Below are 23,041 nucleotides of genomic sequence, written 5' to 3'. Positions count from 1 at the left end.
TAGCGCGCACACAAGTGCACGACTGCATGCACACAGACAGACAATTAAACCCCAGACAGAACCTCTAAAAGCAAAAAAGACACTCAACAACATCTAACGCACGCACACACACACACATGCACGCGCACACCCACTCAAGTTAATTTAAGGACGTGCAGTGACTTGCTCTGGGAACATCACCACCGATGACTGTGATTCAACTTCCTGTCAGACAGAAGATGGTCGACTCACGGTGGTTTTTGTGGATAATTGACAATTTGTCTGTCACACCAGACAGATTTGTCTCACTCTCAGCGATGACGGGGTGGGGGGATGTTTGTGTGGGGTTCTCGTTTTATTCTCCGAGGTAGTGATGAAGTGATGAATGAAGTGTCACAGCAATGAACAGAGGGAACAGAACTCAAATAAATAAAACGCAGCCACAACATGCTCATCATGTGTGAACAGAGTCACATAAAGACTTCTGTTTTATAAAAAAAAAAAACAGGTCTGCTGCAGTTATCATACACTGCGAACAGATAAACTTTGTTGCCCAGACACTGTTGTGTCTGTATAAAGGCTTTTCTTTAAAGCACACCTTTTGTTTAATTTAACAAAACCAAAAGAAAACTTGGAACATTGTGTAACCCATCTTGGTCGTGAAGTTATGGAGCAACGCTTTGTTGTGGTGGGAATATGCATAAAACATCTAGTCCTCAGACAGAGGAGGCACATAATGCTCTGGGAAACTGGGGATCAAGGGATTCTGCTTTGAGCAAACTTCGATCCCGTTATACCCATTGCAATCTGCTTCTCTGGATCATTCTGTAAATGTGATGCAAGGTGAATGCACTTTTACTGCAGTTGTGAGGAGTCAGACGTGGCGTTGTTGAGACGATGACACTGTAATAATAATGTGTAAGTGATGAAATACTTTCAACAATTAAGGTGAAACTCTCAGTCTGAGTTTTGATGTTTTTAGTGGTGATATATCACCTGGGAACACACACTTGCACGGTAACATGCACCCGCCTATTTTCATATTTCTTACGTCTAGACATGCCACTGACAAAAACAATCTATAAATGCATTCCTCCAGTGGAAGAAATGTTGCTGTGTTTGTTGTTGATGAAGTTTGGATTCATCAGTTTTTCAATTGTTCTGTCAAACTGGGCAATGTGGCGTTTATGTTTCACAGACAACATACAATAGCAGTGGGGAGCAGGGAAAGACCCAGAAAATATGAAGAATGACAAACACTAAATGCTGATTATGGTAGTTCGAATGAGTAATACTGTATTACTGACTCTTGACCTGTCCAGTGTGTCTCCCACCACCACACCAAGTCTAATAAAATCTGATCAAAATCAGCTACAGCTATGGATTGGACGGTCCTACAGTGACATGAGTCCCAACTTTCAAATCAGACAAAACTCGCCCCGTGACGATGATAAAATATTCTGACCTTTTGTCGCCTAAGGTGACTCATTCTAGAAACAAAAGCAAGCTGTCTCGAGGCGGTCTATTAAGAGAGATTTAAATTTAGTACATCTCAAAATAGAGCGCCACATGAACAGACGCCTGTCCTGAAAATACAGCAGGATATTAAAGTGCCCACTCCTTGGTAATCTGGAAGTTACCACATGTGGCTGCTGATGTCACTTTTGCACTAATAAACTAAACAAAAGGAAATGTGCGATGGTTCTGCGTCCAATTTGTCAGCGTGGGATAATTGAATAAACGCTCTTGGTCCCAGACGTTATAGTTTTAGTTGCTCTGAGAACAAACCTTCTTTGGCAGGGTTGTCCCAGGCATACTGAGATTTGTTGACATAACTATCTACAGCTTTTTCCTTATTATGTAATGGTTGTTACTTCTCACGGAGAGTTGGTCGGGTGAAGGAGAATTTTTTCCTCCTAGTCTTGCATGATGTTGGACAACACATCTGGAGGAAGACGCCCGTCCACGTCCTGTCTGTTATGTTGGCCTTTTCATCCGAGACATGGCCGTCACTGCTGCTGCACTATTCCTGTTTTATGGATCAGCTAAAATGGTTGGGGTTGTTGGGATTACTGTTCAGTTATTAGCCTTGGGTCTATGCATTAGAAATCTCATTTACATCATTCCATCGCTTGTCCTGGACGGAAGACATCGGTCTATCAAAACTTCTTTTCATGACAGAACTTTTATTTGACAGATTTTTATGACAGATTTTTATTTAAAGACCAGTGGAGACCCACAGAGAAAACAGAGGCACAGCAGCTGTTGTGCTGGTGTCACACACTCAGGGTGACCATGCCCCCTCTGCACGGCGGATGACACGACACACTTATTATTCAATAACTTGCTGGAAAGAAATGTTGGGGTTGCATTTACGTAAAAGCATTAAGGGTAAAAGAAAGATCCCAGATTTCTTTTCTTTGATATTTATCTTGGTTCTAAAATGAATCTAATCTAAAAAGACCTCAGTGAAAGCAGGTTTTTGTTGCAACCTGTCCAGAGCATTGCCAAACGACAATGTTTCGTTGGAACAAAAACATGCATCCACTGCAGTTCATTTGTGGATCACTTTGAGTGTCCTTCTATCTCGATACTCTCTAGTAATGTTTTGGCTCATCTTGGCTACATCACTATTAAAAAGTCTATTGATCTGGACCAGCACCGGGGGCATGACACATACCCAGTGATGGTCTTTCATTTTCCTCCATACCTTGAATGTGGACTCATGTGCTTCACCCAGTCAACTACCATCAGTAGAAGCAGCAATCTGTGACACACATTCAAGGTTCACCATATGTCCAACTCGATCGTTCAACTATTTGTGTACAGCAGGTCATTCATACGTACAAAATCCACAGGGAACGCTGTTCATGATTGTGCCTGTCAATACTACCCCTGACACCATTTGTCCTCACAAGGCCTCAAACACCAATTCATGATTTGATTTGTGATGGTTATGGTTAAATGTTGTGAAAATGAGTTGCAACTTGCTCTCATCCAGATAACATAAGCCACCGACACACATGCAAACAGTTTGGACTTTTGGGTTACGTCTGGTACAACACACGTCTCTCTCCCTTCCAAACGCAACAAACGAGACCTAGTGTTATTGGAAAACCTCAAGGGAAAATTTAATAGATCAATAAAACCAGACCCAAGTGAGTTAGTAAAAGATCAAGAGAATTTAAGCAGCTATCACCACTGTGTCCTGTAAATGTATTTTACTGCTGCTGCAATAACATGTCCACATTTGTCATATATGGTTTATTAATTCATCATGATTCATTTTGGCTCATACTAAAATATGTTGCCCTGCTATGGAAAATGTGGTATTCTCGTTTTGAGGACAAGAAAAGAGGAAGTAGAACCTCAACCATGGTCGAGCTGTCTGGCAAATTCAGAAGACTGATAGTGCTCATTTCATTATTTTTAATTTCTTAAAATGCAGAACTCTGAATGTTTCAATCAGACGTCACACACATGACGTTTTGGTGTGTCACCTGAGGAACAGGGTTCTGGGGAGAGGAAAGTGTGGGCCTCTTTGTTCTAGATGGTGCTCCTGCAAAGATAAATAAATGACACATTCATGATGAAAAATATGGAATGTAGTACATTTTTATTTCCCATCACTGAAGCACCAAACAAAGCCCCACCTCTATCCTGTATATCTAAGCTTCTCCCCCAGTCCTACCACAAAAGCATATTTGCACAACTTGCGTTTTCTGTCAGCCTTTTGCACTGTAACACAACCAAACAAAAATGCACCATAGTTCGCCCAAACATGCTGAATCTTGGGAAGTTTTCTCAGAACAGACATTTGTCATTGCTCCTGGTGTTTTTGTGGCCGTCTGCATTGTGCAGTGTAAAGGTTGGATGCACATGGAATAACAGTCACCTCTGTCACTGTGGTGACTGTACAGTACAGTTAAAATGTGGAGGCATGTTCCTGCCGTTCCTGGCAGCGCCACCCCTGGACACACGCCCTGCAGACACACACTATTTCACAATTATTGAGCGGGAGTGAAAGAAACACCCTGGCATCTTCACTCAGACCGGAAACTCATCATATATTTTGACTCTTTTGAGTCACATGGTAGCTTTCCTAAAGCACCTAAATCCCATCGTGGAACATGTAACAGGTGGAGGTGGGTATTTTTATATACAGCTCTCAGGCAGAGGCAGCCAACCACTGACTCCGACAGAGTTGGCCGGGATTAAAAACAAACTGGCAGAGAATTCTCACTTCAATCTCAGAATTCCAACTTAAGTGTCAGAAAGTGTTGGCCTCTTAGCTGTAATGATAATAATAATAATAATAATAATATCGATATTATTATTATATGGTTGGCATAGTCATGCAATAGCCTCTCAGCAAGAAGGTTCAGGGTTTGACTTATTGTGTCGCTGGGTTATTCATCAGAAGACTTTTTTTTAAAATGATCAACTAATGCCCAAAGAATTGTGGGCAAGAGCTCCTTGGAAAAGACATGTTCGAGCCTGTCATTTACTACAAGTCAGTGCCAAATTCTGCTGATTCAGACTTTTTACTGGAAGCTTATGATGACTAAACAATGGGCCACTCATGTTTTGAGGCGAAATTACATGGCAGATGACGAACACTGTGAATCCTAAATACTTCAGGTTTATGGTGAAGTTCATCAGTTTTTTACTCTTCAAGAAAAATAATAGAGTGATTTCTTTATTTTATTTTTTTTGCAGTCAAGTTGGGAAGTATCATTCATACTCAACAGCATCCTTCAATGTCTGGCACAACAATGCAGGCTTCCTGATATGTAATGTCATTGATTTAATATTATTTAGGAAAATTTACTCTTCACACTTTTGTGAGATGTTAATACACTCGTGAAGTGTAGATGGATGAATTGTGTAGCTTCCTGTGGTTTTTGAACATCCATTGGGCAGCCGACATTATGTCCTCCACAGCCGCCTTCATATGTGTTATATTTGGTGAAGGGTGTGTCTGTGGAGATATTTCGGGTCTTGAGGATGGGCAGTTGTGGTCATGTTGTGGTCAGACTCAACTGTTGGAGCAGACATTTAAGGACCAAAGAGACTACAAACAATCAAATGAACAAATGAACCGTCATATGGCACCATTAAAAAGCAAAAGAGTTGTGTTGTCCCGGTTGTGAAGGCAGTGTAAGGCAGCCAGTTATGCCATGAAGGTTTTTGTATAAAAACCAAGTGTTGATTCTCCTTCTACAGTTTATGTGTGTATTAACATCTCACATCATGGGTTGCTAAAACTGACGCGAAGGGCATGGAAGGACTGGGATTGTGTGTGATTCTTTGTCAACTGACTCTGCTGCAGTTGCGGACAATAGATGACATAAACAGTTTCTGTTTGTCATCACTGTGGTGCGGAGCCGCTGTTTGTCAGGCGGACTGGAGTATAAATAACTGCTTCTGAAAATCCCCCACTTTATTTTTCATGGTTCCACTTTGGAAACTCCAGCACCTGAATGAGAGTAAAAAAAAAAGGTTAGTTACAAACATACCACAATTTGAGAGTTTCAGCGCCAACACTGTAGCAGAAGCTTCTACTGTATAAAGACTATTGTCTGAGGTTTGGATTAGATTAGATTAGATTAAGGATGATGCACTATGCATCTTGATGCAATGTATCCAAGCCCATATATAAGCGCATCTAATCTGTAGAATTCTGTCATGGGATAGGATCAATACCCAAATCACCCTCCCTAAATAAGAATTTATGATTCAAATCCCCTGACTTTTTATCATAATGCACATTTTGTGCAAGCTATTTCATGACACTTAAGAGTATGATGTTTCAATGTTTTACCATATGATGAGCGAAGACAAGTTAACCATGAAAATACTTTGTAGCCTGCATATTATTGTCCCTATAAATACTGCAATATTGGTGTTTCACCTGTTGGAATGCCACGATTGCGCAAAGCGCATATCAAAGAAAAGGCGAGTTGAAGCTAAAATATAAAAGACCCCAAAATAGGAAACTAAAATATAAAAGATTTAAAAGAACTGGTTGTTGATAAAACACTCATACACACAAAAAGGGAATTAACACAAACACAAGTTCACGCACAGTTATTCTATTATACAGATTCGAAAAATAGGCGGGTGAAGTGTAAGCGTGAAGAGGAGGCAGAAGTTATAGGAAGTGTAAGAAGAAACATTGACTGAATTGTATGTAATGTATCAATTTTAAAGCTGTGTGGTATAACAGTAGCACAATTATCATTTAACTTGTCATGCAATGTGTCAGAGGATTGAAATATATACTACTACTACTATTATATATACTTTCAGTATATGTGTTGTAATTTCACACCATTGTTTGTCTGTGTTCATTCACAGCTTTGACGCGTTCAGTGAGAAAATTCATGCAAATCAACAGTCACAAAATCAATAAAGAGGATCAGATGAGATGGTGTATCCAAACAAGGGATAAAATAGACTAGAAAAATAATATGTTTGAAAAATAATTTTGAAATGATAAAAAATACAACTATCAGATGCCCAAGAAGAGCTCACGCAGTGTATGAGCTATAGGGGAGTTAGCATAGACAACATGAGGCATAACACCTGACCAGCTCTCAGTTCATGGTGCAGCGGGACAGATGGAAAGATCAGCCAGTGAATAAATAATCATAAAAAGAAAACCACAACAACTCACTCAATCCAGCACTTTTGTCTCACTGCTGTCATGGTAAATACTTAGATGTGACCGAATCTAATGAAAAATAATTATAAAAAAGAAGGCTTGTGTCATGAACCCAAGGGCAAGTAATCAATAACCTGGTGAAGAGCAGAGGCAGAGTGACAGACATTACTCCAGAATCAAACCTAAATAAGACAACATGACTGTGAATTTAATGGTGTGCTGTTTTAGAAAATACCTGATCAGTGGAATCAGTTTTAAGATGCGCTAGTTTATAAAATATTTATAATGATACAGTATGTATTATTCGAACGTGCTGTGCTCAGCATAGGGGTCAAGGGTCAAACCTCTGCTCTGCCAGTGAGCGTCGTAACCACCAGCTCCATATTAAACAGGCTGGATAAGCATGAAGTACGGATTTCAGCAGGGAAGACTGTATGTTGTGTACTTAAAATAAACAAGAGGCACGAGTGCACCTATCAACACAGTCGCGAGAGCGACCGAGAATATTACGGCTGACGTGAAGAAGGTATTAACCGTACGCTGATGCTTGTGTATGCTGCGAGGTGTGGTCAGAGGTGTGCCGGTGGTAAGGGGCAAATGTTGTGTTGTCAGTGTTGATGCCAGAAAGCAGCAAGGACAAACTAGAAAAATGAATCGTCCGACTGAGCATTGGTGCGAATCCTACAGACACATACATCTATGTGTCTAAAGAAGTGGTCTTTTACGTTGGCCAACGTGTAATTTTATGTTTAAACCCGTGTTTCGTCTCTAATTCAGAACATTTCCTCTCCAACTGAAGTAACACTTATGTGGGTCTGTGACTGCAGCCTGATCTGGACGATCCGACGCTAATTACAGACTACAAGGCGGAGGACGCTGGTATCCTCGAGGAGAGGCCCCTCTGCAGCAGCAGGAAGAGACCCTATATGGGCACATGTCCGAATCTCTCTTTAACCCTGTGATGCGCCACACAGCCAAGTCAAAGTGGGGAATAGCCACTTACATACCTGGAGGCTTCGTGAATTTTTTTTGAAAGGTACCGTATTGTGCCTTTCCCTGTTTACAGTTATAGCCCTAGTCTTACTTAAATGTAGGCTGTGTGAAATTGTGAAATCCATCTGTGAGTTACAATTGAAATTACAATGTAATAACAACACTATTAGCATTACTTATTGTTAGGGATGTCCTGATAAAAGCACAGACTCTGACCTGTACTGTATTCTCCGAATACTCGCTCATGATGGCACGCGACACATTGCTCCCTCGCAATAGTCACCTTCCGCAGATTCAGTGCTTGGAGGGTTTTTGCAGGGCTGTCAACTCTCACGCAAATGGCGGGGGTCGCAGTTCATTGAAAAATCCAGAGGCTCATAATCACCAAGGTACCTCGGCCAAAGCACAACTGTGCTTACTCAAAAGTCCAGTAGAAAATGCCCAAAAAATGTAGCTACTGACACTGTGCTCTTTTGACAGCCAGTTTGCAGAAATAAAATTGAAGAAAATATTTGTTTAAAATGTTTAAAAAGGTTTGCATCATGCCAAAATATATCATCATTTATTTATTTACTTTAAACAACTGTTCGATTTTATCATGATGTCATTCGCATGATTTTATTCTTTAGTTTGTAGAGTTTCCAGAAAAATCTTCAACACTCTTTGCTGCAGCTTTCTTCTCAATAACAATCATTCTTTCCACATTTTGTCGCAAATTTATTTGGTTCTGCATTTAGTTTTCAGCCAACTTTTAAAGAGCAAATCAAACTTTGACAGTCTGCCATTGTCAATAAAGTTTTGAAGCGAGACATCATGTTAGCTCTGTTAGCTCTGTGGTGCAGGCAGTTGTTGATGTTGCGGGTCCGACAAGGATCACTCCATCATTCTGTCTTGAAGGTGCATGTTAGAGGTGCATCGGGTTTGAAAACAGCTGGAGGTTGGGCATTTGACCTGCTTGTTCACTGTGAGTGTGTGGGAAGAGGCGCATTGAGCGCAACACTGCAAGTGATGGAGGAGTCGCATCAGCATAGATCTATAGTGTATAGAAAGAGTGTGAGGTGTGACTTACAGTAATATTGCTCTTTGGATTCTCACCTGTATGTGAGAACTATCACAAGATGACTGTCTAACTCAATTACGCATGACCATTTTTTATTCATATTTCAAGTGTGTACTGAGGCACCAATGAACCAATAAAACATGTGACGCAATAAAAATTGTCTCTGTCTCCTTTAGCATTGAATATTGCTATTGTAACTGTGTTTAATCATAGTTGCCAGGTCTCGTTTTGGCTGGGAAACCACCTCTTTCTTGATGCCCCTCCATATTATTACTATTATTATCAATAATAATAATAATAATGATATTATTATTATTATTATTATTATTATTATTATTATTATTATTATTATTATTATTATTATTATTATTATTATTATGCCTGTTGTTAAGGACTTGTTCGCCCTCTGCTGTCGAACATTTGTCACTATGGGAAACATTTCAGTGTTTTGCCATGTCTTACTACAATGTTCGAATGTTCACTGCTGGGTCTTTTCACATTGGCTGCAGATCCGCAACCCTGTCTTGAATAAGTGGAAAGGAATGTGGAACTTTGAGTCTCATATGCTGCAAGTATCATTTGGTTTCAAGCTGGAATGGAATCGCCACGATCTTTATTCTTCCGTTCAATAAGCAGTGGTTGTAATATTTAACTTGAGCCGCAGGGTGGCGACAAACGTCAAAGTACAACCCAGGGTAAAATTCGGAAAGGTGATGGAAAGTGATGAAATGAAGTTGTGATTTATGAGAAAAACATAGCCGCTATGAGAAAGACGCCATGGTTATAAAAAAAAAGTCACAGGGCAAACAATTTATTTGACTTTATTGAAGAGTCTACATCTGAAACAAGTGTTTCTTGTGTCATTCAGTTGCTTAGCTTTCTTGAGATTGGTGTCTTGGTTTGATTGTTGTTGTGCTCGTTTTCAACCTTCCTACTGGCAGAGGCACTGTTGGAAATGTATGTGGATCAAAGTGTCTCATGAGTGACCTTTAATGAAATGGCTCTATGGGAAAAATGTTGGGCCAGTGACTAAGAAGGGTCGGGTGCGAGCTGATAGAGACATTGTAGGACTATAACATAAGCTTTGTCGACAGGAAGTGAGGCTAAGTTGGGATCACTGGAGAGGGACTCAAGGTCCTTTGCCATGGAGTTGCTTGTTGGATTGGTTGAACAAAGCAAGACATTGCGCTGCCAATTTCAGAAAATCCTGTTTGTCTCTGAATTAAACTCTCAAAAATGTCCTTGTGATGATACCACTTTTGAATATAATGAAGCTTAAGCTCATCTTCCACTGCCAAAACAAACATTTAAACGTTTCTAGCTTTAGACATTTCATCCTATATAAGTAACTGTGGATTATTAATCTTGCTTTGTTAAGAACAGCTATAAACAGTCACATCCTAATACTGTCAATTAAAAAAAAAAAATGGAGACGTGTGTGAGGGGATTTTTTAGAGAGGAGCGAAGGAGAAGGTTACAACTCAATAACAAGGTGTCCCCAGCCCACCACTATTTTACATTCAACTTCCTGCAGGAGATAATTATAGCACAGTTCCTTTGCAAGATGCGGGGGTATGTCAATTAGAAACGCCTCGTCGTCACCACAGGGGAAACAGACACTTCCCTTGTCAAACAAAGTTATTACTATTCAATTCACCGAACATGTTTCCCGTAACTGAAACTGGTTTGGTAGCTTTTAAATCAGAAGACAACTGGACTCGCTCGGCGGCATCTTCTATTGACCTTTAAATGACAAATGTTTTTCTGATTCCATTCATTCTTTCTTGAGATGCTCTGCATCTTGGCTATGTAACTGGAAGTGTTGACAGATCAATATTTGATGCAGAATTTGCCACCTGCGGGGAACAGGCCTTTACAAAGACCTGGCTGCAGTCTGCAGCCACTGGTGCCACCGAACAGCTACTCTCTCACAGTCGTTTGTTTTGGTTGGTGTCTGAGGAATCAATCAAAAAATATTTTCAAGTGGTAGCTCAGGAAGAATTCCGGAACTCTTGTCGGGTCTTGTTCACCTTCCCGACCTAATATTGTAAACGCTGAGTATTTCAGTTCATAAGGTGACGTGTTAAGAGTTGGGGCTGACAATCATAAAATGTTTGACTGTTAAACATGTACAAACAAACATGTGACAATATCTACAGCCAAAAATCTCAGTGTGTGGGGGAGAACTGATCTCTCGGCCTTGATGTGATGCCAATCGATACATGTCAAACATTTTGACATTTAGATTTAGACTTCATGTTTCCAGACAGCAAGAGACTTTTTGTTCTGTGAGCAGAAGACATATTCCTGTCATTTAGTTATTGTGTTTCCTTTGCAACTCTTCCATCAGAAAGCTCATGAACCCATTATCATTCAGCAGATTTCCATGTTGCGACTGGTGTTTTTATGTTTCCACCTCTTTTTATCGCATGATCTTGTGAGATTTCTGGCTTGGAGGACGAGGTTCTCGGACAGAGCTGGGTCAGAATCCTTGGCTGTGGTGGTCTGTGTTGTGGCCCCAGTCAGAGAATCACCATAGTTGGCACTTGAGTTCTCACAAACGGGGGAGTTGCTGTTTTGAAACATTTGTGCCCAACATTTCCAATGAACCCCGTTTTTAAATAAGCCACACATGAAGCCTCATCAGACATCAGAAGAGGCACTGTGCCAAATGTTTTTGCAGCAGTAATGACAGTTATTTGCATGTGGTACGAGAATAAAACCCTTTGACTTTTTAGTTGTCTGTCGTTTGTGTGGGTAGAGTGTGTCATTGTTTTATAAAAACAGCTCCTCCGCATTTCACAGCCTATTTCACCTCCTCCGAAAGAAGGAGAAAAACTAGGGGAGGAGTTTGAAAAATATTTTTCTCAAAATATTCACAAGGGTTTGAAGTGGAAGGAAGTAGTGCAGAATAATGAAAGTTGACATTTGAGTGACTGCGGCAGTGTAAGAGAGGAAATAGACTTTCGGTTCCGTAGAGAAATATTGTTCATAACGTAAGTGATAGTAGTATTAATATGTATTCACAAGTTCATTTATTAATTAATCAGACTGCTAATGTCACTTCTACTTTCTAATATTTTCATGAATATTTTTCATTAATATATTTAGTTAAAAAAAAGTCTGACAAGACCAGCATGGTGTTTTGCTGCTGCGCCAGTATCATGCAACAAGGACAATAAAAACATAAATACACACCAATGAAGGGGACAAAGGACACAGCCGAAAGTGCTCCGTGCTGACCTCCATAATGCTAACTTGTTTTTCTTTGAGCACATTATTTGTATTTATTTAACAGTCTGCTACACAGAGAGCTCAGTACAGTGGTGGAGGGTTTATGACAGGATTGCAGATGGGGAGTGTTCTGAGAGAAGGGGAAGTTATTTACACGTTTACAGCTGTGAAATGTGATACTCTCAGTTTTGTCATGACTTCTGGGTTGCCTTTATCTTACTGTACTCATGCACTGACTTCACTTTGAGCCTGCATCTCCAAGCCAGTGGGGAGACGTCTACAACACAGGAAACCCTTGGTACTTATGAAATACAGAACTGCTAAAAGAACCAGCAGGCAAATGAAGAAAAGAGTCACCTTATAGGTGAGTGTGACACCTAAACCGTCATCCAGCGGCGTGCTCCTGCCACCTGAAATCTTTCCCTTTAAAACAAAATAAAAACTGCCGTCAACACCTTTCTGAGTGAGAAATTGAAGAATCCAGACTTTTAACGGCAAAAGTTGTTTGGCTGCATGGAAGTTGGTAAGTAATAATATCCAAGAATACTTTTTAAAAAAGGAGAAGTGAGAGTTTGTTTTCTCTGGTCGTCATGTCCAGTCGTGGTGTGTTGGGTGAGTCCAGTGAAAAAGACATGAGTCATGATTCTAGCAAGAGGTTAGTCAGTATTTACATGTCAAGCGATCACCCGCTTCCTTTTCAGAGAACAGCAGACGTCTAGAGGTGAGGTAAAGGCTGTCTCATGCGGTCGATGCACACTGCCTTTGCTGGAAATGAAATGATTCTCGGCCCCTTGTGAAAGTTACTTACAGTTATCAACCTTGTTTTAAGAGTGTTTTTCAACACCTCTTATAAAAAAGGGATTAACCATCAATATGTTGTATAGTATGAGTTCAGTCTATATAAAATATGCTACTTGCTTCTGATATTCTTTAAACATTTTTTTTTTAATTAACTTTTTTTATTTCAATAATCATCATTTTACACTCATCTACAATGACATCATAGCGTTCAATAGGCCTTGATGGAAGATCATGAATGTTTGTTGTCATGTATAGTGTCTTATGACATGGTTTAAAATGTATATGTAACCATAACCCTAAACCCAACCATAATATCATTACTAATAACACTATTCTCCCAAATTTGCACTTAATAATGTAACCTTGTTATCAGCTGCAGATAATCATTCATGATTATAAATATTCATAACAACATCTATAAGACCTTGTAAATGCATTATAGGTGAGACCTTAGTATGAAGTGCAACCAAAATATTTTATAGCAATGTTGTACTTCTTGTTATATTTATGAGGAATATGTGATGAATAAATGTCACAAATCTGGTGCGTGATGTGAAGTTAAACAGTCCCACAGGACAATGCACTACAACGGTGGCAGCAGAGAGGAAGACCTGTCCTTCCAGCACCTCTTCCCAAAGAAGCCAGAGGTCCAGGTCTGATTTGCTGCTTTGTGTTAGAAAAATAAATGAATGTTGGAGCTGATGAGATAGCGCTTTCTCATCCAGTGTGGATTGATTTAAAAAGAGTTTTGCATCATCATCTGTACAAGCTAAACCACAAGTTTTGATAAAACGGTGCTGCTGTCTGGACTTCCCCTCTGTGCGATGTTGTAACCTTTGCATGAACGAATTGCTGTATGTATCCTTTCACATACAAGTACAGCTGCCTCTCCATGTGGACGTGTTTGCCCTTAAAATGATGCTGTGTTTTTGAAGAACTTTTTTGAAAACAGCAGGCAAAATGGAAGAGATGTATTTACTTCATCACCAATTCATGTGAAAATGAACATGAACCCCAGCCATGACCCTTACATGTGTCTCTTCCCATATCGAGTCTCCATCAGCAGAGAGCCACCCGATTCAATATCAGGCCATTGACATTTCTCATTGGCAGCATGACTAGTATGTGAATTGACTCTGTGGGCATCACTGTCTTTCACTTCAACTAGAAAGAAAGAAATGAGTGGCTTGAAATGTGCACTGATTTTGCGTCATACGTGCAGTATCTTACTCTGGCTTTGTCTTTGAAACTCTTGACTGATGACGGGGAGGAAGCAGGTGGTGGGGTGGGTTCTGTTGTTTGTAAGAGCATGATATTTCCCAATATGACGGCGCGTCTGGAAGAATATATGCTTGTATATAAGTGGCGACCACCATTGATGTAGTTGAGGTAGAGCAGCTGGGTGAGTGTCGTGAGTGCAAGTTTTTGATAACTATGTTTTAGGATACATCATTGAGAGGCCAACAGTAACTGACAGAGACCAAGACTGAGACCCAGCTGAATACAGACACAGCAGGTCTATCAGTCAGATAGACACATGCATTTATTCCTTACAGCAGGGGTTCTTAACCTTTTTGATCTCGGGGCCCACTTTTCCCAGAACAAACAGCCCGGGCCCATTTAATAGAACTGATTCATTCCTCTCGATTTCATTTGTGATCAACAACCCTATTCAATCTACTCAGACGTAAACAAACCAAAACCTTGTGAAATTACATGAAACCATGTGATCATCGCAAAAGATATTTATTTGTCATAGAAAAGCCCAACCAGCAGCAGAACCAGGTGCAAGTTATGTTCATCAAATTTACTTTACTAAAACACTTGATGCAAACTGTTGGAAAAAAAATTTGGAAAAACTGAATCAAATTCTGAATAAAATAATTTTAATAAAACCACGTCTAAATATCATAAAATACAAACAAAAAAAATACATTTTATTTAAACACTAAAAAGATATAAGTAAATGAAAGTATTGTCATAAAATGTTCTAATTAATCTTCAAAACTGCTTCAACAGTTGCTTTCATGAACAGTTCTTACAGTTCTTGCGTCCCTACAGTGGGCCCCAGCCCTATAAATAAGATTCACTTTACAGCAAAAGAAACTGTAGTCATTCTTCCAAAATAAGTCAAGAACAGAAATGCTACTCATGTCATGTTTGTTCTGTATTCACTTTGGTCCTGGTCCAACTCATTCATATCGGTCATGGTCTTGGCATGGTCTTGACAACAACACTGTGAAGTTGATATGTCCAAAAAGTGACTCTGCCTTATGCCAGGTTTCCACTCCTCAGTCTCCTCTCAGATAACCTGTACAAAGAACACCTGCATTTGGCCCTGGTTTTCGTTTTGCCTGTTGTTGATTTTAGTAGTTTTCAGCTAGGTTTGCTAACAACAATGGCTGCTGTCACATCTGGACTCAGATTTTGCTTGCTCTCTCCCATCCGATCAATGGTGTCCTTGGGCATGTCATAGGCAGCAGTACCATTTTCATCCCCCTACAACACCCCAAACATAGACTCGCCAAGAAATGGTCTGGGTTGGGACATTTTTTTTGTTTTGTTTTGGCCCCTTTCAGTGGTAGAAACATCCTTATACAGTAAGTGCAACTACTCTTACTGTATACCCCGATTGCCCAGGTGTACACATTTGATAGAAGCAGAGCTGTCAGGACTCTACCTCTTCTACAGAACATTTTTGAGGCGTGACATTGGCTTCTTTTCAGTGAAGTGATTAATAATAAGCTGATGCAAAGATGGGATTTATGATGTGGGCAAAGCTTGGGCAACAGCACTGGTGTGAGCTGTATGGCAATATCGGTGCAAGTTTCATTTTCATTTCTCCGATTTTTTGATGTGAGTGGCAGGAAGAGAGGGCGAACCTCTGCCCAAAACCAAAGTTAACATCTGTTTACAAACTCTCTCAGTTCTCATGGCCCCTGGAGAGTTTTGCTGAACTCACACCGGGACGATGGTGACTATTATGTTCCATGATAAAATCAAACGAGGACGACAACACCCATGTAATTGTGAGTGTGGACATGAGTGTGTGTGTGAGAGAATGGAAAGTCCCATGGTTTCTCTGATGTCCCCTACACCTCAGCGCACTTGTGCGCCCACAGCATTGTGGCCAATGATATTGGACCACCGGTTCACGCTCGGCTCTGGTCTGACCAATCAGACGCTGCATCTGGTGGAAGAGGCCCCTTCAGGAAATGACTTTTCGGCGTATCAAGGCTTGAGATAACTTCAGACATCCTCATACCCAGACAGATGCTTCCTTCTGTTTACGCGGTTCTGTTTTTTCCTTTAGCATGAAGTGGTATTATTAACATCCAAAGCTACGGAGATCATTTAAAAAGCCATATTTGGTATCATTTGGAAAAGTATGGTACAGGGAGCTTTACTGAAACTGGCATGTCTGGTTCATCGGAGAGGAAGAAGTCGATAGCCAAATGCTCCAAGCTGAGCGTCAGGATGTGTGTTCGTGAACCGAGGGATATCTTGTGAGTCTTCCATTTCCTGCGTATGTGTGTGCGCGTTTGGTTTCACTCTGGTGTTTACTAGTTAAAATGCTGTATTGATTTGTGATTTGACATTGATCTCTTCAAACTTCTGCATCCACTACCTGTGGAACGTCCTGTAGAGATAAACGCCTGTGTGATCATGCTGACTGAGTGTGAAAATAAGATCAACATTAAGTTAAGTCCAACATGACTGCTATGGTCGCAAAACTAGATTTATGGCATCATGTGTTTAGGCTAAGATTATACACTCTACACTTGACGCTAAAAAGTAGCTTTTTTGTTTTGTTTTGTTTATTTATATATATATATATATATATATATATATATATATATATATATATATATATATATATATATATATATATATATATATATATATATATATAAAAGCACTGTTGTTGCTGTTATTTTATTTGAAGGATTACAGACATAACCTCCGACAAGTGACAAGAAAAATGCTTTATTGACATTATTTAAACCCCCACCTTTGCAGCAGCATCACGCTGATCATTTGTATCGATAATATGACTCATTTTGGAAAAGTTTATCATGTTCACTTTTTAAACTAAAGTGGATGTTCAACCCAAATTTGGTCAATTGCCCTCACATGACCTTAAACACGTAAAGCATTTATTTATTTTCAGTTACCGGAGGAAGAGGAAGACGGTAAATCATTAAGTTCCTAATCACATTTATGGATTGCTTTTATTTCTATGAAGTATTCCAGCATTTTCTTTTCGGTCATACAAACTAGTCCTGCTACACGGGGATTTTGCGAATGTTAAAATGGATTGTAAAACTATGAAAGTAGAGAATCACTTCAACAGTGCAGACGTCTGTCAAGCAGCTGACTTCCACCAGTAATGTGATTTTCATATGTTAGAGTCTGGACAGGCTGTTGGTCTCGCAGTGGTGTCACAACGTCTGAGTTCCTGAATTAGCAAGCCTCCAGCAATCTTCTTTAGCAACCCCAGAACACATTTTAGCACCACAGTCACACGGTCTTTGTCATATCCACCTGGTTTGTGAGCTGCTTTAAAGAAACATGCGACTGTTTGGCGGAGGAGATATCAGATGTTTAATCAGGAATTGTTTGTCAAGCATCTGTTCATGGACAACAGATCCAAAATACTTCATTTCAATTTATTTGATGGTATAGTAAAATTTAATTGGCGTATCTGTCATAGTTTTACCAATTTATTTCTAATGGTACGGATAATTCATATTATTTACCACTGCTTGTGAACTGTGCCGCCTATTCATCAGATCTTCCACTGTACAGTGCATTGTCTAAATATCTGTCAATCATTTGCAACGTGTTGGAACATGTCACAACGCAGCGCCTGACCCCAAAAGAGAATGTCACGGACTCTTGGGGTCTGTGTGAACGACAATTACAGGAAATTCTGTCTTCCTCTGAAGTGAGTTTGTGGTTGGGACACCTGCAAGGTTCGAGTCCACACAGCTTCCGTACTAGCCGTAGTGAGTTGGTGATCACATGCAGATGTTTGATAGTTGATCTAAACTGTATCACCATAATATATAAATATAGATACTAAATATGCATGTATATATAAAAATTAACAACAATAAAAACATATATATATTATTGTTGTTAACTATATATGTATATATGTGTATATATATATATATATATATATTTTTTATATATATATATATATAGTCAATCATTTCAAGTTTTTGTCACATAAAAGAATAGATACAAAGTTCAAATTAAATTCTAGACTAGACACTACATCACATTATCGCATTATCAAACTAAAAAAAAAAATACAAGCAATGAAAACAATATAGCAGAGAATAAAACCAGCTCACCTATGTTGTGCTCACAGGCAAGAAGTCGCACCTTGCCCAGGTGTGTTGACACAGGTTGCAAACTCTTGAACAGACTGAACACACACAGCTCGGCAACTCGCTCAATATGACCGTCTTTTACATTAAGTTCCACTATTGAGAAGATTTTGGATCCATTTCTTTGTTCTTCATGTCTTTCACTGCTGCAAGAAACAATTGCTTTCATTGGCAGAAGGAAATCACAACAAATAATAACTTCCCTTCCAGTGTCATGCCAATGCTGGAGCTCTGTGATGGAACACAGGACTGAAAACAGAGTTCAGCTGAGTCACGCTGTCACAGGATCACAGTCATCAGCACCTGAACTTTATTAGCTGTTTAGGCTCCGATTTGCCGTTAGACATAAAACAGTGAATAGTGGCTATAAAACACGAACTGGCAGTTAATCACTGGCTGAGCCCCTCTAGTTAAACATTTAAGAGACAGAACTATAGGCCTGTTCATGTCTTCCTGTCCTGTACCAAACCCTCTGCTACATCAGTGATTTCTCTCTTCTCCCAGAAGCATGTCATCTCCGGACGTGTACCACTGGCCCATCCCGATGCGTGCGGTCGGGGCCCAGAACCTCCTCACCATGCCTGGAGGAGTCACATTTTCAGGATACTTGCACAAGAAAGGAGGCAGCCAGCTGAGCTTGATGAGATGTGAGTGTATGGTCATGATAATTTCAAACCATCACATCATTTAAATAACATTCTTTTGTTTTTTTAAAATTCAGTTAAGACATTTGAAGGAGGAAATAAAACAAAGCAGATTTAAGCTTTGCTTTGTTAATAACGGATTCAAGCAATTTAGGCACAGAAATTATTAGATAAATCAATAAACAGAATAAATATTGTGAACTGATCATTCAAGTCTGTCATCTAGGGCCACTGAGGTACATCATCATCCACAAAGGTTGTGTGTACTACTTTAGGAGTAGTACATCTCCCTCGCCACAGGGGGCGTTTTCTCTCAACGGCTACAACAGGTAAGTCAAACGGTCTTTAACATGCTTAACAGATATATATTTTTTCAATTGTAAATTAACTTTCTCTACTTTGACACTGCTCATATAGTATCTCATGTGTCATTTTAAATATCTCTCAGAGTCATCAGGGCAGCAGAGGAGACGACGTCCAACAACGTTTTCCCTTTCAAACTCCTCCACTTCAGTAAAAAACACAGGACGTGGTTTTTCTCTGCAGCTAGTGAGGAAGAAAGACGGGTAAGTACGATCAAAAGCAACGCTGCCACTTTCACTTTAGCCACGTCTTTGTTGTGGAATCTTATCGCTTTCTTTCTGAAGCGTTTACGACAGCGGTGTCGAACTCAACCGCAGGGGGCGCCAAAACCAAAAAATATATTATTTGGGTTGCAACGTAAAAAGATCTGGAGCACAGACCTTCACCACGCTTGTGTCTTGCAGGAATGGATGAGATCCCTGCGCTGGGAAATTGAACACTACAATGAGAGGAAAGAGTCCCACGTTCATGGGTAACTACATTGCTCTCATTCATTACTCACGATGTTGATGCATTATTGAACAAAACCTGAAACAACTATAAGATTTTGTGACAGTGAGACACTCATTCAGTCCCTTCACAGCTACAACAAAGTGTTATTTCAAGAATAGAGTTTGCAAAGTGGGCAGTTAGATATTGTAATGCAATGTTTCATTTTTCTTGGTAGCTGTGACTTTGACTCAGATGCAGATGGTTTCTACGGTAGCATTGAGAGGGTGCTGGACCTTAAACAGCCACAGGATGTCACTGACCATGGTGGGTCCCTTTCTTATCAACCACACCTGGTTTAATCCGATAACTCCAATCTGAGATGACTCTTCCAGATTACGTTGATGACGATGACGATGACAAAGACTATTTAATGCCAGACAGAGATGCTACGATCCAATCCACGGGTAAGATTGAGCACCTTCCCTCAGCCTCTGAATTCACAGGAGTGTAACAACTTATCTTGATTTTACCTTGCCAGGTCGACCAACATTCCAACCCCCCTCCTATCCTCCTCCTCCAGTTCCACAAGTGAGTCAAATCCGGCAACAATCCAGTCCTGTTTTCCATGAGGTCCTGCCTCCTCCAGTTCCACCGCACAACAGACCGTCTGGCAACAGCTGGGTTCACAAGTCACCCTCTCCATCGTCTGTTTCCCCGTCATCCTCCATACAGAGGGAGTCCCACAAAGGTCCCCCACCTCCACTCCCATTCGTGCCCCACCTGAAAAGGCCCACATCTTTTACACCGGTACTGTTACCCAGTCCAAAACAAAGCCACACTCCAGTAAAGGGTGCAGAGGATGAACGTAAAGACAGGAAATCTTCCGTTCCCTCACCACTACCGTTTCCAGCCCCAATCTCAGATCAGTTTCACTCCAAAATGAACTTAAATGGACCACCTCACTTCCCCCCAAATGCAAAAGGGGGTGTAGTCAGTACTCAAGCTTCTGCATTGCAAAATAAGAACCTCAAACCTCCTGTCCCGGAGAAGCCTCCAAGACCTGCAAACAAGCCCCGAAGACCTGGACTTCAGCTTCAGTAAGTCACTCTCTTATTATTTGGCATGACTGTCTTTAGCAACAGCTCCTCTGGTGGACTGGAGGGGTTCCAGTCTCTAGTGTGTTTGTTCAAAAATAACTTACAGACAGCTCGATCACTGCAACACTGCATCATTCTGAGGGAATTAGTAGCAAGCGGGTGAGAAATTTGGTCAGAGTTGATGGAACAGCTGATGGAAATTCCTGAAGCCTGTAGTTTTCACTTGAAAAGAATCATTTGGAAGTCAACCCAAGAAAGATTAAGATGAGTTTTGCTTTCCCATTAGAAGAACGTCGCCAGAAGGACGGAGTTTCCGTTCACACTTGGGCGACACAAAACGGATGCAGAACTCCTCTGACATTGCCATTGACTCTGATGAGGATTATGAGAACGTAAGTTTGAAGAAAGGCCATTTCTTTCACATCTTTCTGTTGGATTTTTTCCCCAAAATTCATGAAGTCATGAAACACCTTGTGTAACTGCCATATGCTGTGTGAAGTACAATTGATCTATTTACTGAGTTCAGGTTTCATGCTTTGCTGATTCAATTAAGGTAATCTGGTCGAGGTCTTACTGATGGTTGTTTTTAAATCTTGATCTAAATGAGTGTTGGTTGACAGCTGTGTAACACATTTAACACAATTGTCAGTCGTTAACATGAATGAATTGTGTGTTCACAGATGCAGCTGCCAGACTCAGTGTTTGTCGACACAACGGAAACCAGTGCTGTCGAGAGGTATTTCCCATCCTTTCATTTTATGCAATGTACTTGTATTCTTGCCTTGTATTCAGATTGGGGTTGGCTTAGCTGAATTAAAAATGTAACTTTGCGCACAGGCTGTTTAAGGAAAACTCCTGCTGTCCTGAAGATGGGCTCTACTGCATAAGAAACTCAGGAACAAAAACCTCAAAGGTACAACAGCATCTTTTCCCTGTTTAAACCTCTAGATGCTAATGTGTGCCATGCACAGGTGCTGGTGGTGTGGGACGTCAGTATCAGCAAAGCCAGAAACTATCGCTTGTTTACAATGGTGAGAGCCCACTTGAACTTTGGCAACAAGTCACTCATATATTGCTATAATATTCATTTGTTTTGTTGTTTTTCCATAGGACAACCAAATATTTTTGGACAGCGAGGTGCCCTTCACGACTCTGTCGCATCTGGTGGAGCATTACCACACCCATCCTCTTCCTCAACATGGCTCACTTTGCCTCCAGAAACCTTTCACCAACAACTGACTGTCCTGACCTGAAGCCGTGTTTGATTTTGTATTCACAAATGTACTGTATGGAAATGGAAGGAAAAAGAAGCACTCCGTGGGTACTGGGTACAAGGACAGCCCCTCCCAGACTTCATACGCAGCGACGCCTGATTCCTTTGTGGGTGGTTGCAGAGCACATTGAAATTAAACGGTAGAACAATATTTGGTGAATGAAATCATCACCATTATAGCAACACATGGAAGCACCAACTCAGTGAGGTGTATGCTTGGCTTGGACTTCTTTGTTTCTAAAGACTTGCGCAGCGGTTGGATTTTTAAAGGAGGAGTGGAGTGAGTTTTTGTCCTCCACTCACAGCTTATTACAAAACTGTTTACATGACTTAAACACACCCTGCACCGTCTTGTTCTCAAACAAAGTCCACCTTCTCTTCCACTAAACTCAGAGTCAGCTGAGTTACTGTGGCTTTCCATCCCACTGAGTCGTTTTGTTCTAAAAGATGTCTAATATACGTATGTCGGCTCCTCAGACGTCTGGTCGAAAATCGGTCTGGTCTAAACATTTTATTTAGCCGTCTAATAATCTGTATATTGATCACAATAACTGCTAATGTTTTAATGCAACATTTGGCAAAAATGTACACAACTTATAGTTTTTTTTAGATTTAATAATTAATAATTCAGGGATTAAGTTCTATCGTCTGGATTTAGGCTAAAATATAGACCTGTTCTACACTTAGACAAGCTGTCTGATGGACATCTAAGACTATCCTTCTCCTGCATATGTTGCCTGAAACTGCTGAATCGTCAGCCTGGCTCCTCTCTTGATTGTAGATTTTTGCTTTGACGTGTGCACAGGAGCGATGTTCTCCAAGTAAGACTTCCAGTTAGGTTTAAAATTAGGAAGTCACACTCACTTACAGGATTATTTATTATCTAAATCTAGTTTATATACTGTCGTATCTTTTTGACGTACAGCTACTTCATAGTGCTTTAAATACTGAATGTATGTAAAGATTTTATACACAAATAAACGTTTACTTTTTTACTGAATTAAACGAAACGTTTTTTTATTTGGAGATGAACGTTTTCATAGAGACGAATGGCAGCTCTCAGATGGAGTGGAAAGGGTTAACACTGGAGGTGACATGG

The 23,041-nt window shown here is 40.3% G+C and overlaps 1 protein-coding gene across 5 annotated transcripts; it reads left to right on the top strand.

Annotated features, from left to right (window-relative positions):
• Positions 1-12,218: 12,218 nt before the first annotated feature.
• On the top strand, positions 12,219-22,918 carry sh3bp2 (SH3-domain binding protein 2). 5 transcript variants are annotated; one of them, XM_053882193.1, is made up of 13 exons: positions 12,219-12,297; positions 18,638-18,780; positions 19,004-19,106; positions 19,226-19,343; positions 19,545-19,612; positions 19,808-19,896; positions 19,965-20,036; positions 20,111-20,669; positions 20,956-21,061; positions 21,350-21,405; positions 21,507-21,582; positions 21,641-21,700; positions 21,780-22,918. In XM_053882193.1, the coding sequence occupies exons 2-13, from the start codon at positions 18,642-18,644 to the stop codon at positions 21,906-21,908; spliced, it is 1,575 nt and encodes a 524-aa protein (XP_053738168.1). In that variant the 5' UTR covers positions 12,219-12,297; positions 18,638-18,641; the 3' UTR covers positions 21,909-22,918. The 5 variants fall into 5 exon arrangements, with proteins under 5 accessions (XP_053738168.1, XP_053738158.1, XP_053738143.1 ...); XM_053882183.1 differs by lacking the exon at positions 12,219-12,297 and adding an exon at positions 12,347-12,456; XM_053882168.1 differs by lacking the exon at positions 12,219-12,297 and adding an exon at positions 15,962-16,240 and having other exon boundaries at positions 18,641-18,780.
• The last annotated feature ends 123 nt before the right edge of the window (positions 22,919-23,041 follow it).

Source organism: Synchiropus splendidus, chromosome 1 (genome assembly GCF_027744825.2).
Source record: "Synchiropus splendidus isolate RoL2022-P1 chromosome 1, RoL_Sspl_1.0, whole genome shotgun sequence".
Lineage (NCBI taxonomy): Eukaryota > Metazoa > Chordata > Actinopteri > Syngnathiformes > Callionymidae > Synchiropus > Synchiropus splendidus.
Note: the sequence above shows the minus strand (reverse complement) of the source record. Positions and strands in the feature narration are given on the sequence as shown.